Genomic DNA, 16,405 nt, shown 5'->3' with positions numbered 1-16,405 from the left:
CTGCCCTACCAGGACTGTTGTCTCTAGAGAGACCATTGTTTCAAGCCCTCCAAGACTTCCTCCTACTTGCTCCATGTTCTCTTCGTAGATGCAACTACTCTGTTGTCTATGCAGATAAGTCCTTCTCCAAATGGATACTATGCGCAGGACACCATCACACTCAGTGCCGATTATACATTTCCAAACTTTATCTTTGGCTGTGGACAGAATAGTAACCATGGTTTTGGCAACAACGCCAGTCCTTGATTTCACAAACTTTAAGCACTTTTGCAATGATTTTCTGCTATTGCATCCCTCCTACGTACAATAGACAGGGCTACCTCCTCTTTGGTTTCGGAGCTCTTCCAAAATGCCAAACCAATCAGTACACTAGTATCTTGTCTGACCAGACTGGGTCGTCCCTGTACTTCGTTAAACTCCTTAGGATCATCATCAGGGAACAAACAACTAGATTTCTTAGAGTTGGCACCATCGTCTTCTCCTTCTAGGACTATAATTGATTCCAAGACCGCTATCAGTTGTCTTCCTCCCTCAGTCTACTCAGCACTTTAGGATGAATTCAAGAAAGTGATCTCAAAGTACCCCGTTGCTCTGGCCGTGCCACCTCTACTGGACACATTCTATAACCTTGAAGGTCATGGGACTGTGAGCTTACCAAAATGGTTCTGAAATTTGATGGTGCCAACGTCAATGTCAACCCATCTGGAGTTGTTTGGAGGGAGAGCAACTCTCAGGTCTTCTTGGCTTTTGCTGCAAATGAGAAGGATGATGATCTGACCATAATTGGCAGCACGCAGCAGAGGAACCTCAACATCCTATACGACATACAGGAGAACAAGGTTGGGTTCGGGACTGGCAGCTGTGGCAGTTGAAAAAGATATATCGCTGCCCAGGATGTTACTATTTGATATGAAACTTTCGCAACGATTTTTAAGGATGTGGAGCTTGTCTCATATTCCAACGAAAAACGTTTATATTAGCATGGTCCATCTTTTTCATTTTCTACTCAGTTGAAAAACTCGGCATCCACAATTTTAGGTTTTTCAGAGCAATTGGACATGGTCTTTTGAAATCTCGCAGTTTAAGCTTTAGCAAAGAATATATAGTTCAAAGCTGTAAATTGATCCTATTATTTACTGCAAAAATTAATGAAGACAAGAAACCGATAATATCTCTAATCTTGGAACTATCAATATTGTTTATTCTTTCTTACTATGGAAGCACATTGCACATTGCACCAATTAATTATCAACTCTAACGATTTGATGCAAAGAAACGCAAGTTTCGATCTAGTCATAGAAAAACACCGTTGGTACATCTGTTCTACACATCCAGCATTAGCAATGGTTTCAAATTATGACGATAATGTGGCATCTGAAGGCTGTGGTGGCTGGTAGGGGGATCAGGTTCTAGTCGGGGTAGAGGGTGTACTGCTTCCAGCATGAGAACCCGATCGGCGGGGGAGGCTTCCAGTTACTCCACTTTTACTTTTATCATTGCGAGATGGGGGAGCGGGAGGAGGGGGAGATGTAGGAGGAGGAGGTGGTGCAGATGGTGGAAGAGGAGGCGGAGACGGAGGCAGAGGACTAGGAGGAGTTGGTGTTGAGCTGTTACCATCGTCATCTTCGCTCGTTCTGTTCTTAGTAGCAGGATGATCGCTGCCGCTGGTAGGCCCTGCCAAGCAGAAAAATCAAAAAGAAAAATGATTGCATTATATTAACTTTCATTGGTTTCCTTTTTTTTTTTTTTTTGTGTGTAAAAATGACACGGTTTTAACGGTGCAAGGTGATGGATCCGCCCAGCGGCCTCCTTAAGAGACCCTTGTTGGTGTCTATCTGATCTTCTTCATCCGCATAGAAAAATGGCAAAACAACTTGATGGTATTTACAAAACTGTTTGTTTAAACTTGTGGTCTTAGTCGTCGTAAGTGCTGGGAAAAGAGAACTATACGTGTGGGGTGAATATAATCAAGGAACAGATGATGTGATTCTGCTACAGACTGCGAGAAGAATAAGTCGGAGTTCAGAGCAATGAAAAGGCATAAGATGGTAAGAGAGCCGAGCTTCTTTTTGTTGATGGCCGCCATGTTCTTGCTCCTTTCCCTTTCTTCCTCTCTTTGGTTGGTTTCCCCTGTTCCTACCCTCCGTAGGGCTTTGGCTTGCTCTGTATTTAACACCAAGGAAAATCGTGGGGGGGGGGGGGGGGGGATTTGTACAGAAACTGCACCTCTGCTTCCAAAGTAACCAACCATCATTACTAAACGGAAAAAAAAAAAAGCAATCATATGAAAATGAACGTGTAACACGGTGATAGCTCTCGTACATAACATCAGAATGAGTTCTTTGACTCGTTCCAGACCAGTATGTAGTGGTTCACGAGGAGACATTTAGTAATTACTGCTTAATTTCTTCTTCCTTTCAGGTCCCGTTTGTTACATGGGAATGGCAAGGAAAGGAGTGGAATGAATTTTATATAGTGAAATATAATTGCATTGAGAGAAAAATTGCGATTTCTATGTTGAACTAGCTAATATGATTGAGCGTATTTGATTGGATGAACTGGTGTTTCAAGTTATTATTTGTATTATATTATAGATATATAAATTTTCTAAGAACACATATGATATATATCGAAATTTGGTAGAAATGATGGAATAAGCATTCTTAAGCTTTTTGAATGATAGATCATTCCACCTAGTCGAAGGAAAAGTATCATCAGAATGGAACGATCTTTCTAACTCATAAAAGTGTTGGCCAAAAGAGAAAATTTATGAAAGTGTCACCATATAAGCAAATGATTAGAAGGAAGAGATCTTCACTACATTCTATTTCATTCCATTCCATTTCCGAGTACCAAAAAGGAGCTCTACCTCTCTGGATGGATTGAATCATTTACATGGAAATCTCAGGTCTTCCACTGAAAGTCGTCTAATATGGCCACCCATCTTGAGTTACGCTTCAACAATGGGAATAATTAGCCATTGCAAATTACTTTGTCAGAATGATGTTTCTTTAATTTCATAGTGGCAAATAGCAGAGGATATTCAACATAATATCTGAGATACAGGATAAACGATTTGAGTTCCTGATGGGCAGTTCCATTCGGCATTTAAAACCACTAGGACATTTTTATAGAACCCCAGCAATGATCCTTACTTATTCATGTTTCCACAGAAAAGTGTATGCTTAGATAGCACCCCTGGTTTTCCATGCGATTATTGAATCAAAACTTACTGAAAACTAACTCCATGTCCAGTGCCAGATGACCCGATCTAAGGGTGGTCCTTGATAATTTTAAAGAACTAAAGAGTTTTTACCACCCCTCTAAACTATACAAAAGTTGCCGTAATCAAAGGGTTTGGAATCTTGATATATTTGACAGAATACATACATGCCTGCACAAATCTATATATGATTTGAATCACCGTTGATTTACTGAATTAGTGAAGATTGAATTTAGTATAAAGAAATGGTGGTAGTTTCTCTAAAGCAAAGATGTCGAAAAACGTCCGTAGAGATCATTGAATTCCGACTTTCCAAAGGATCTGAGAACATCTTCAAACCATCCTTCCCTACTGCGTGTTATGTTCCAACCAGTAATGCTATATACATTTGATTAAGATTAGTGGAGGCTCAAGTATCAATTAGTGGGAAGTTGGCTTTGGTCTTCCACCAAATTAGCCCCATTCCATCCCCCAATTGAGTTCACATTAATTCATCCACACCTCTTCATCATCCCAGTGCGGAAAAAACATCTCCAACTCATTAAATTAATACTTCGTTAAATTTATAGTTCTGCACGAAAATCATTATTTGCTCAAGTTCAGTTAACTGCTAGTGCTAAAGGATCCTCTTGTCTAGCACCAAACAGAAGGATAATCTCTTTTAGGCTTTTAAAAGAGAGAAAGAAACGGATAGATCCATACATCTGAACTTTTTTTCCGAAACGATGCTGATTGTCACACTTATCAGTCTTTTCGGCATTTTCATTTATAATCCGATTGGCGAGCTATATTGAATAAGCTGTTAAATGGCCAATTTAGACCTTATAAGCGAGGAAAGTATGTGTCTGGAAAACAACTGATAATCTGAAATGAGTATCAATTCCACATTTACTGCTAACTGAAAAAGGTTCCAAACGGAATATATTAAATATAGCAGTTCTCATACGCCACAACTGCCTCTTCCAAACCCGACTCTTTTGGACTTGACATCATACAGGATGTCAAGTTTGCTCTGCTGCGTGCTGCCGATTATGATTAGGTCATCCTTCTGATCAGTGTTTCCAGAAAAAGCCAAGCAAACTTGCGAGTTCGACTCTCTCCAAATGATTCCCGAGGGGTCCAGTGTTACGTTCGCTTGCTCGAAGTTCAGAACAATCCGAGGAAGTTTCACGTCCTCGTAATCCTCCAGGTCATAGCACGTGTCTAATAAGGGAGGAAGCTCAGGAGCTTCAGGGTATCCCCACATGTAGTTCTGGAACGCTGAACAGAGCACTGCATAAACAGATTGGGGAAGCCGAGTTATGGTTGTCCCTGAGTCGATGATAGTCTTGTAACTGGAAGAAGAAGAAGGAGAAGAACTAGGAGATGGATTTGGTTTTATTAAGTTGGTGAAACTTAATGTTTGGTCCTCGATGGTAATACTGAGGAGGTTGACAAAATACTGGGGCCGGGCAGGGAGGGCTGAGACGAGAGGCGTGAACATTTCAGGATGGCAATATTTCCGTGCTCCTAGTCCAAAGAGGAGGTACCCATTTGTGCTGAATGTGGGTGGGATGCAGTAGCAGAAAATTTGGTTAAATTTGTATGCCGTCTGCGAGACTAAGGTGTGAGTGCCTTTCCCTAAGCCAAGAATGCCCGCTGTGGACCCAAAACCATTACTGCTATTGTTCTGTCCACAACCAAAGACAAAGTTTGGGAACTTGTAATTTGGCCCGAGCGTGAGGGTATCTCTTGCATAGTACCCATAGGAATACGACTTATCTTCGTAGAAAATTTTATAGGTGGAGGGTGAGTGATAGAACTGTGGGTCAGAATATGTGGAGGATTTGGAGGGCTCATAGTAAGGGTCCTCTTGCTTATAGCATCCGGCATCGGGGCAGGGGATGCACTGTGTCCAGGTGAGGTCGCAACCGGTGTCTAGTATCAGGGTCAATGAGCGGGTCGGCGAACCAAGGCCGACAGTGACCAAGAAATCGCCTTCCATGCCCGGAACGGGTACAGTCATGTCTTCTCCTTGTTCACGAGGAGGGGGATTCACGTTGTGTCCGTGCCATGAGGATGCTATTGAACTGGCTATCAGCTGATACCGCGCCTTGTCCCGGAGAAATATCATGCTCGGATTGTGGGGCTGGTCTTGATGTAGTGGGGAGCAGGGACCGCGCCTATGGACCAGTGGCAGTCCATATTGTTGGGCAGGACCTGCAATGGCAATGCAACATTTCAGATCCAAGGCTAAACATAAGTGAAGATGTTAGAGAAGAACTGAATTTCAATGTGAAAGCAGGCTGCGAAAAGAACCCGTGGAAGGAGTCACGCAAGTAGTAGCAGGCACCAGAGACTTCATATCAAGGACATGGTGATACTGGTGTTCACTTAGCCCCATCCTTGCTCCCAAAACACACCATTTTTCCAATTCGTTATGAAAACTGAACAAAAGTACGACAGAGAGTAAGTAGCAAATGGCCATAGTTTATTATGGGCTACACAAAATTGATCTTTAATTTACAACTACATGGATTATAAAAGAGACGCGGGTATATATATAAGTCGAGGAGGGAAAAGGCTGAAAATGACTTGCGAACCGACAAAGTATAATAATTTGACAGTGGTGATTGGACCGGTTGATGGTGGGATTAAGTCAAAATTCCTTGCCACTAAATATTGGGCAACTTTAAGGGGGGAACCTGAGTGGAAGACCAATTTTCACATTGGCCCGATTGCCATTAACCAACAAAAGACTGAGGGTAAAGGGACGTATCTTATGCCACTGGCTTAGTCACTCAGTTTATGATTATCATCCACATGGATTGCAAGTCTTTTTTCCCATCGACACGAATTCTTGTTCTACGATTAACTCCAACTCCCAAATCAAATATGGTACTGTATCACATGACATGATCTCAACATGCAACAGGCATATATAGTTAACCTTCACCATTCAATGTCAAAATTTCTTTTCCTTGACCGGAAATTTCCTCGGCAATTGAAAGACCACAGAATTGAACCCCAAGGCTATATGACACAAGATAATCAAACCAAACTTAAAGATAACTTGACATACCTTACCGTTAAAAGAAGTTCAAAGGATCTAAGGTATGTTGATAGCTCTGTCTTCCAAGTTGATAATGCAGATAAGATGCACATATCCATCAGTCTCTTTAGGCAAATTTTAGCTTGAATGTTAAAATGATTTGTTTGAGGTTTCATTGTTATTCGTTTAGCAAAATTCCCTGAAGAACTTTAATCATTGTAACCAATGGAAGGTCAGAAAGGAGGCTAAGTGGTGAAATAATGTTAGTTGTAAAGCGGTTCCTCTCATCCTTCTTATCTCTAGGAAATTCCTAGAGAAGTTGGGCAAAGTTTATTGCCCTCTGCAATGATCATCCCGACCAATTGATAGGCATAGGAGGCATTCTAGTAGAGGATATACATGCGCTACAACTAGAGGATAAACGATCTAGCTCTCGTTAATTGTTGCTAATCTTCAAATCAAATCATGCGACAGAGTTAAGCATCAGGGGCTTGATGATGAAAGTCTACCTTGTTGCTGAGTGGCTTCTCAAGCTGATTATGTGACGAATAATAGTGTTTGCCATGTCAATGCGCAGTCAACAAGCAGAGGCAAACTAATTCATTTTAGTTCACCAAAACAAGGTAAAAGTCGCTCGACTAGCTATTTCAAGTTCTGACGATGCTCAAGATTTCCTTGTTGCAAGTTTGGTCGAGTGGTGGAGTAAAATGTTTTAAAATACATGTCATGTTTGATGCCTTGCTCCTTCATTTCGTGAATCATAAGCCTGTCCTGTCATAATGGTTGCTGTCTTTTGAAAATTTCTGTAATTACGGCTGGTGTAAATGACTAATGCATGGCAGAGATGGGGAGTTGAGCATGTTAAGATTTTGCTGAAACTGGGTGTTCCAATCGACCGCAGATATGTGAGCAAAGCGGTAGCCATGGACTTGTCGGCTATGACCACTGGGGAAACTGGATGTCCAAGTACCAAATTGATTGTTGCATCAAAAAACGGATCGGGTATGTTTCATTAAAGAAAGAAATATACTAGTTTCTTATTGTCTATAAATATGCGCATTAGCTAAGGCAATATTTGAGTTTAGATCTCAAGAATCAGCCAAGTTTCTCGGAACATTTTGCCATATCTTTGAGCTACAGAAAGAGACATGTTATAACTGTGTTCCTTAATATAACAGTTACGCCATTCAACCACATTACAAAATGCATCCATACTATCCAAAGGAAAGGAAACACGAAATACAACAATGATAATAATTGTAGATCGATCAGAAGATGACTTTTAGATCTTCTAATTTGTTTTCTTGATATCCGAAGCTGAATTGTCCCGTATTCTACAGAAAGCTGCATGTTATCCACAAGAATCTCCAGATTTCCCTTCAAAGAATCAGCTACACAAAAACTAAAGGAAAATTTACAAGGATTTTGTTTAGATTTTGGTTAAATTCTCTGAAGACCGAAATCATTGGAAATTTGAACCCACTTACAAGGTAATGAAAGGTTAAGAAAAAGGAGGCCAAGCAAGTAGTGGAAGACCAAAGACTCCATCACATACTTTTTCTTTTGGGTATACCCAACATTGTTGGGTGGTTTTTAAATGGCAGCATTTCTTTTTGACTAGATTTGATTTAAGTGATCGCGTGAGGCATGCTGCAGTCGGCACCAATAGGTAAAGGGCCTTTTGGTGCTGATGTCACCATTAATTGGTGTGGGGTAATGGCCATATAGAGTAGCTGGCATTATCAGTGGACAATGGTACTGGTTCAGGTTATCTTATGATATGGCATATTGACCTGAGGTTTGCAGAAGCCGGAGGAGTCATTAAGACCAAACTGGAACAGGTTTACTGTTGAGTACTGGTTTACTGTTGAGTGCTATATGAGCCTGAGAGCCAGTTCAGTCGCCTTCCTCGAGATAACAGAGCAAGTGGAGTTGATGTAGTTAAACTCCACTTCTGTAATCCATAATTACCGAAGACAATGATGCAAAGAGACATAAACAGAAGCCATGAGCATGACCATTGCTGATGAAGTATACAGTTTAAACTTCCAGTCATTAGCCAGACCAGAGTCATATACAGTGTTGATTGATTAATCATGGACTTGAGACAAACTTATAGGAAAACAGTTGGTGATCTGCACAGCTAAGCAAACAGAAGGAAAAACTGTCCTAGCTGAGCATATCATCTTCCAAATGGAGAGAGCACTCCCTAACGCAAAATGATATTGCCAATTGCGGCTAGCTTGCTAAGAAGAAACTGACAAAACAGTCTCTCCAAGGGGCTTTTGCAACAATACTTGCCAGATTTAGCTTTCATTGATGTGGACCTCTCAGCAATCACTAGGGCAGGAGAGGAACCTCAAGTTTGCTAGGCTTTAACTGCAAATGAGGAGAAGGATGACCCGACCACCGATCATGACAACAGCAAAGGAAAATAAACGTACTTTCGGAGATATCGGAGAAAAGGCTCTAGTTCAGGCAGTTGGACAATTCGAATGGCTAACACTGCTTGATGCATATTACTTGAAATGAGAAATTTTGGTATTGATATCCGTATTAGCGACCAATCCCGTCTACTGTAAAACCGAAATGGATAATTCTCTCCAAGAACTGCAAAGTACATAACGTTTATTCTTTTCAACGGACAAATCATTGCACCTCATTCCCTACTAATCAGATTCCATGATACGTGTGTATATTTATCTAGTAGCACTGTCTTTTTGGGGAAGCTCGAGGGAATTACAATGTTGTAATTTGTGTTCCAAATACAAAATTATGGTCGTTTCAAATTGCCGCCCCACGGTTGTTGATGAGGGCATAGAATGAATAGAAGGTGTACTGGTGCCAGCATGAGCACTGGCTTTGCGTGGCAAGTGTCCAACAACTCCACTTTTGCTTTTATCACTGAGAGTTGGGGGAAGAGGTGGTGGAGGAGGATGAAGAGGCGGAGAAGGAGGTGAGCTGCTCCCACCATCATCATCTGTGCTGTTACCGTCATAATCTTTGCTTGAACTGCTTACAGCAACATCATGATGCCCGGTATAACCTAGCAAAACAGACGAAAAACGAAAAGGAAGATGATTTCCTTGTCTGCAGTTCTTTATTTCCTCTTGGTCAATCAGGGAGAATAAGAAGGATAAGATGCATACTTTTTGGTTTAGAGCCTTTTACTGCTGAAGAATAAATGAACAACTCAGAATTCGTCGCAAATTGGAGGAACAAGATGGTAGCCGAGCAGATGTGTTTGATTGCCATCTCTTTCTTTTCCTTTTTTTCTTTGTTTCCTTTTCCTTTCCCCTTTCTTGATATGTTTCTGATTATCAGCTGGGCTCTAACTAGTCTAAGAGGGCTAGCTATACATGTATATAACTCCGACTAGTGCATAAGGGAAGTCCTCGGTCTCCCTCAAAAAGAAACGTGTGCCCTCCAAGTTCTCCAGTTAAATGATTATTCCATGTTGGCATGAAGACCCCCGTTTATACTCATCTTGTCACAATTCACACCCTTCCAGTTACCATAAATATGATACACTAGATCCCCCAAGGAGTCATCAGCACAGATAGAGATAACGAATAAGCACAAGAAAATGGCGATGAGCATCCCCTCAAAACATCTCTCTGTAGCCATTTTGTGCTTCCTTTTAATTCCGGATTATCAGTTGCTCTTACAGTCTCAAGCTGCTCCTCCCTGTCATGATACATATCAATTCTACTGTACCATCCAAATTATGTTCAAGATTCATATAGCGAGGACGCACTATAATCTTTCTTGTTTTTAAAGCTGCGGTACTAAGAGTAGTGAATTATATATGTCGTCATGTATGTTGTGTTGCACTTGCAGGTGATAATGAAAATAGTAAAGGTAGAGTCAGAGGTCACGGCCAAAAGTCGGATAGTTCTCATGTCACCAGCACTCCAACCACGTCCCATTCTGCAAATCCAGCTGGTTCCCAGGTCAGAAGTAGTGAGAGGAGGCGTATCTGTCCTGAAGTTATGAGATCGGATACTAACATGCCTAATTATGCCACAACGGTGAACTCCCCTCCGCCGCCACTGGATCAAGATCCTCTGGAAGCGTATCATTTCAACTGTACAATTTGGTGGGTTTTTGAAAATTCATGGACTAAATTGGTGGCAAAATTTTTTTGGTGACCTACTTGTTGACTTGCCACAAATTTGAAGACTCAAGTGTAGAGAACTCATAGTTATTGAAGACTATATATATATCCCAATCCCTCCCTAATCAGGAAAATTTTCCTTTCCTTGAATAAAAGGCTTTAGCCTGTAGGTAGGCTCAAGCCTTTCCTTTAATAAAGCTTATTAATTCATATAGCTGGCATATAGATACCATGTTGTTGAAACTAAATACGGCTTAATTTGCATCAATTTGCTTTTGCATCAATTTGCTCTTTACAAATTTATTAATTATTAGAATTTTTATTTCATTATACTAGGTTCATGAATTTCCCTTGTAACAAAAAAAAATCATGAATGTGATGCTTTTAGCTCTTTGTATATAAGTACAATATTATTTTGCTTTTTTTTTTCTTTTGCTGAAACAAGTTTATTTTGCTTTGAGGTGTTTAGGAGTTTGGAGAGATAGGTGACATGCCTGCCCTATATGTGGATTTTATTTATACTTGAAACTAAAACGTTCTAAAAAAATCCCTCCAATGGGTTTACGGTAATTCGTTATTTATTTTCTCTAACTATTGGTTAAATTATTGCCTTTTTAATAATAAGAAAATTACTAAAATTTATTCAAATTAATTAGTAATCTTTTTCTATTACAAGAAAGGGTATGAACTTAGTATAATGAAATAAAAATCCTAAATATATCTAATAAAGATAGCATGAGTAATCTCACTTAAGTATCGAATATGAGACTTTGTAGTCAGCAAAAGAAAATACGCGTTAATGTGTGACACAATTTTTGATAATTAATATACTTTTTAAAAGTCCTTGAATGGCGCTTTAGGTCAGGGACAGAGAGAAGAGAGAAGGGAGAAAAAAGGGGCAGTGGGTCCTTATACTGTTAAAATTACATGTGTACCCACGACTGAAGTCTATCACATATTTGGATACGTGGGCAAACACGGAAACTGAAAGTTACATCAAATGGTCATCCTCTCTTTATAATATGAATAAAATGCAATTTGCCCTTAAGTCTAAAGGCAAAATGCCCCCTTTTCTTTAAATTTTTACACCATACTCTCCGATCTACTTAAAAAGAAAGAAAAATGCACCCTATCTACTTTTTCAATCACTTTTCCAACCAAAAATTAATTTTTTATTAATTTAAATCTTCATTTCGGGAAATTGAGCTAATCAAAACGGGGGCAGTATGTACATCTTTTGGTTGCTTGCTCAAATTTCATATGATGAATGTGCATAAAGCCCCAATTTTCACATGTAGTTGTTCACATTAGCTCAGCAAATCCTCCTCCTGACTGTGAAGCATTATTGAAACCGCAAAATGTTTGTGAAAAGACACTTGAACCTTTTGACGTAAAAGACGTCTCTCTTCAACAAGAATAGTCGAATGGACATTTTCCTTTGAAGAGACAAACAGGTGTCTTTACGAATAGATGTTCTCACATCAGAAAGTACAATACAAAACATTCTCATCAGAAATTCTCGTCTCGCCCCCTCTCTCATCTTTCTCAAACCGCTCTCGTTCTCGGTCTACTGCAGAAGACTTATAACGAAATTCTATAATCCTGTAAACATCTGCGAGTGCTCAAGGGATCAATTTCGTCAATGCAAGAAGTAGTCGGTCATTGGCTTCTTTGTATCCTGCAGATTTATTCGCGGAGATCCCGATTACACACTATTGGTGGTGGTGAATAAAGCCTTAAGGAAAGTGATCACGTGCCTAGAAGCCATCCCTCCTGTTTGTTCGTTTTCGCCAACCCGGAGATGCCGCACCAACATTTTCTATGTTTATAAGGCCCAACCATGAGATCTTACTTAATGGGATGAGGTGCCGAACTACCAAAACTAACCCAGTTCCTTATTTTTCTGGCCCAAGCTGTGGATTTTGCAGGAATACAACTGCTACGCACGACATTGGGCCACTAGACTGCATACTTGGACATATTTCTGTGCTGCTATGAGCATGAGAGCCAGTTCAGTCGCCTTCCTCCAGATAACAGAGCCAGTGGAGTAGACACAGTAAACCTCCTCTTCTCTAAATGAGATTCATAATTACCGAGACCAATGATGCAAAGAGACATAAACAGAAGGCCATGAGCATCACCATTGCACATGGAGTGTGCAGTTGAAACTTGCGCTGTATTAGCCAGACCACAGTCATCTACAGAGCTGAGAGAAGACGCTTCAAGTCTGGGCAACATAGTTCAAGTTATTCTAGTTAAAACATTTTGCATTTGAAGACAAAGTACTCTAAATGAGATCCATAATTACCGAGACCAACGATGCAAAGAGACATAAACAGAAGGCCATGAGCATCACCATTGCGCATGGAGTACGCAGTTTAAACTTGCGCTGTATTGGCCAGATCAGTCATATACAGAGCTGAGAGAAGACGCTTCAAGTCTGGGCAACATAGTTCAAGTTGTTCTAGTTAAAACATTTTGCATTTGACGACAAAGTAACGAAATTGGAAATGCATAATCGTTTCAAAGAATGAAAGGGGCCTCAAACCGCCAGTTCAAACTGCTCTCAACTACAATAGATATGAAACGTTTTCGATGACTCAACACGTAGAGTATTCAAACTTGTTTGAAGCTCAGGCAGTTACCAAAGATGCAGAGTGTAACCAACAAAGATGAGCGTGCACTGGGGAGTGGTTGTTGACATTGATGACTGTTTTAACTGGTACCTCGGAATATAAGTCAATGGGGGATGGCAAATAACACCACGCAACACCTGAGAGCCTACAGTGCAAGACTCTTGATGACAGACAAATTATCGGTTTAACTAATTAGTTCTCTATTAGTGTTCGATGCTCCTAAAATAAAATAAGTTTAGAAAAGTGAGAATAGATTGACCAAAGATATGCATGAATGCCCAAGATCAGAAGGCAGCTTTGACCAATAGGTGGCAGCTTAATTGGAATTCTCTTGCCACTGACAAGAGACCACTCATCTTCTGCTAACCAAAAAAATTGGAAGAAATTTAAGGGGCATAAAAAAAAAGGACAAATATTTGTTTTGGGTTTTGGTCAAAATCCTGAAGGCTGAAATCATCTGAACCCACTTGCAGGGTAATGGAAGGTTGTAAAAAAGAGGTTTACCCAAGCGTTGGAAGACCAGAACTCCCTTTTCTTCCATTTTTGGGGCAAAATCTATAGGGGAAATGACTGCAATACATTATTGGGCAGTTAATTCTCAATTAAATGATAACTTGTCTTTTATATTATATTTGATTTAAGTGGTGGATGGACGGGAGGTATGTCGCAGTCAGCACCAATTGGTACAGGGCCTTTTGGTGCTAATCATGTCGTTATTAATTAATTGGTGCGGGGGTAACGACTATATTACATATTTGGAGGGCGCATAGCAGTGGTTCAATCTATGCCATCTCGCATAATGATCCTAAGGACTGCAGAAGCTGATCAGCGGAGTCATTGAGTTAAGGCTGAATTTGAACGGTTTAGAGCTACCATATTTAAAGTCAAAGTGGAGCAGTCAGAGACCTCCTCTTCTCTAAATGAGATCCATAATTACTCAAGACTAATGATGCAAAGAGACATAAACAGAAGCCCCCCAGGATCACCAGTAAATTAATCAAGACTTAGGGCAGGAAATCATTTGAACCAACCCATGTTGGTCCGAAGATCCCCTTTATACTCATTTTTTCACAATTCACACGCTTCCAGTTACCATAATTATGATACACCAAATCCCAAGGAGTCATCAGCACAGATAGAGATAACGAAGAAGCACGAAAAAATGGCGATAAGCATCCCCTCAAGACATCTCTTCATAGCCATTTTGTGCTTACTTTTAATTCCGGATTATCAGTCGCTCTTAGAATCTCGAGCTGTTCCTTCCCGTCGTGGTATATATCGATTCTTTGGTATCATCCAAATTATGTTCAAGATTCATAGAGTGAGGATGTGCTATAATCTTTCTTATTGTTTTTACTTTCTGCGGTCCTAAGAGCAGTGAATTATATATGTTGTCACCATATGTTGGGTTGCATTTGCAGGTCATAATGAGAATAGTAAAGGAAGAGTCGGAGGTCACGGCCAAAAGTCAGATGGTTCCCATGTCACCGGTACTCCGACCTCGTCCCATTCCCCAAATCCAGCTGATTCCCAGGTCAGTGGTAGTCGGAGGATATGGTACAGTTGGTATAGTGATGGTAATGATTATGACACGAGGGCGAACTCCCCTCCACTGCCAGTAGATCAAGATCCTCTGGAGGCGACTACATATCGTTGCAATTGTACACTTTGAGATTGATTAATCATCGAAAGGAAAATTTGGAGTCCTTGTGGATAACATTTAAACCGTTTATCCACTATATGTACCGGACAGTCTCCATCAATTATGAGTGCGTTAATGCTCGGGTCCTCAAATTTGTAGCGAGCCAACACGTAGGTCCCGAAAAATTTTTACCACCAATTTAGTCCCTGAATTTTCAAGAATCATAATAATAAGGCCTTTCCAGGAGCCCAAACGTTGGCAAAAAAAAAAAAACAACAAAAACATCTTTTTGTTAGGATTTTTGAAAATTATGGACTAAATTGGTGACAGATTTTTTTGGGGACCTATATATTAGCTCACTACAAATTTGAGAACCCTAGTGTTAGCTTATATATTTTATACATCCAATCCGTCTCTAATCAGGAAACTTTTCCTTTACTTGAATAAAAGGCTTTAGCCTGTAGGTTGGCTAGCTTAAGAGTGCGTTTAATGATGGAGTAGAGTTATGATTTAATTTGATTTCAAATTTATAAAAATTGAAAACTAACACATAATTATTATTTTATTTTTTCAAAAACTACCGAACCCCCCTCTCTCTCCACTGAGCTCCATCTCTCTCCTCACTCCTCTCTTTCTCTCCACTGAATTCCCTTAGCATTTCCGAAGCTTGAGTTTTTTTATTGGATCTGTCAAAATTGGAGATCCAAGCTTCGAGCTTTGGATGGGAGAGGGTTCCTTTTTCATATTTGGCGATTCAAGAAATTTCATCCAAAACTGCGATAAGGGGTCTTACGGCTCCGACGGCCAATTGCGGTGGAAGCTCCTGTGTCGTTCCTTTAATAAAGCTTATTAATTCATATAGTTGGCATATACAACTTGTTGTCGAAGCTAATACGACTTAATTCACATCAATTTGCTCTTTGCGGATTTATTAGTGTTTATGATTTATATTTTATTGTACTAAACTCATAAATCAATTTTGTAACCGAAAAAAAAATCATGAATCTAATGCTTTAAATATTATTTTACTTTTTTTTTCTTTTGCTGAAACAAGATTATTTTGCTTTGAGGTGCTTAGGAGTTTGGTGAGATAGATGACATACTTGCGCTATACGCGAATTTTACTTATACTTGAAGCTAAAACGTTCTAAAAATTTCCCTCTAATGGGTTTACAGTAATTCGTTATTTATTTACTCTAACTATTAGTTAGATTTATGGCCTTTTTAATAATAAGAAAATTACTAAAACTGATTCAAAATAATCAATAGACTTTTTAAAAGTCCTTGAACGGTTGCTTTAGGACAGGGAGAGAAGAAACAGAGAGAAAAGAGAGAGGGGGAGAAAAAAAGGGAAGTGGGTGCTTATTCGGTTAAGTTCACATTTGTACCCTCGATCGGAAGGGGATAATTTTATCATATACTTGGATACATGGACAAAAATGGAAACCGAAAGTCATACCAAAGGGTGTTTCTCCAGATATAGGTATAGATGTATAACACCTCCTAAAAATGACTTATGAATATGTTAATAAATATAAGTACTATTTGATAATTGATTTACTTTAAACACAAATGTAATGTACATCTGAAGAACAGTAATTGCAAATAAAACAATTCTCATTAAATTCAAATGGATGATGCAAAGTAAAATAATTATATGGTTTCCCAGATGTTTGCTCGATTAACAAATAATGTCTTCCTACTAAAAATGTGGCAACTTCTTTATGAGAGGGAAGTCCGAGTGGAAGTCCAATTA

The 16,405-nt window shown here is 39.7% G+C and overlaps 2 protein-coding genes across 2 annotated transcripts; both read right to left on the bottom strand.

Annotated features, from left to right (window-relative positions):
- Positions 1-1,178: 1,178 nt before the first annotated feature.
- On the bottom strand, positions 1,179-2,132 carry LOC116211932 (vegetative cell wall protein gp1-like). Its single transcript, XM_031546472.1, has 2 exons — positions 1,951-2,132; positions 1,179-1,674 (listed from the first exon to the last, which is right to left on the bottom strand). The coding sequence occupies exons 1-2, from the start codon at positions 2,084-2,086 to the stop codon at positions 1,403-1,405; spliced, it is 408 nt and encodes a 135-aa protein (XP_031402332.1). The 5' UTR covers positions 2,087-2,132; the 3' UTR covers positions 1,179-1,402.
- Positions 2,133-4,065: 1,933 nt separating this feature from the next.
- On the bottom strand, positions 4,066-5,719 carry LOC116210439 (aspartyl protease AED1-like). Its single transcript, XM_031544306.1, has 2 exons — positions 5,522-5,719; positions 4,066-5,422 (listed from the first exon to the last, which is right to left on the bottom strand). Exons 1-2 carry the CDS (start codon positions 5,688-5,690, stop codon positions 4,164-4,166), a joined length of 1,428 nt encoding a protein of 475 aa, XP_031400166.1. The 5' UTR covers positions 5,691-5,719; the 3' UTR covers positions 4,066-4,163.
- Between the last annotated feature and the right edge of the window lie 10,686 nt (positions 5,720-16,405).

Source organism: Punica granatum, chromosome 6 (genome assembly GCF_007655135.1).
Source record: "Punica granatum isolate Tunisia-2019 chromosome 6, ASM765513v2, whole genome shotgun sequence".
In the NCBI taxonomy this organism is placed as follows: domain Eukaryota; kingdom Viridiplantae; phylum Streptophyta; class Magnoliopsida; order Myrtales; family Lythraceae; genus Punica; species Punica granatum.
This window is presented reverse-complemented; position numbering and strand designations above follow the sequence as displayed.

What these genes read in the sequence shown, in the direction of transcription:
- LOC116211932 (XM_031546472.1), bottom strand. Translation starts at nt 2,086, where the DNA reads ATGGCGGCCATCAACAAAAAGAAGCTCGGCTCTCTTACCATCTTATGC. An exon ending in TGATTATATTCACCCCACAC is followed by an intron (nt 1,675 to 1,950) that starts GTATAGTTCTCT and finishes TCTGCTTGGCAG; the next exon opens with GGCCTACCAGCGGCAGCGAT.
- LOC116210439 (XM_031544306.1), bottom strand. Translation starts at nt 5,690, where the DNA reads ATGGCCATTTGCTACTTACTCTCTGTCGTACTTTTGTTCAGTTTTCAT. An exon ending in TTGCGTGACTCCTTCCACGG is followed by an intron (nt 5,423 to 5,521) that starts GTTCTTTTCGCA and finishes TTGCCATTGCAG; the next exon opens with GTCCTGCCCAACAATATGGA.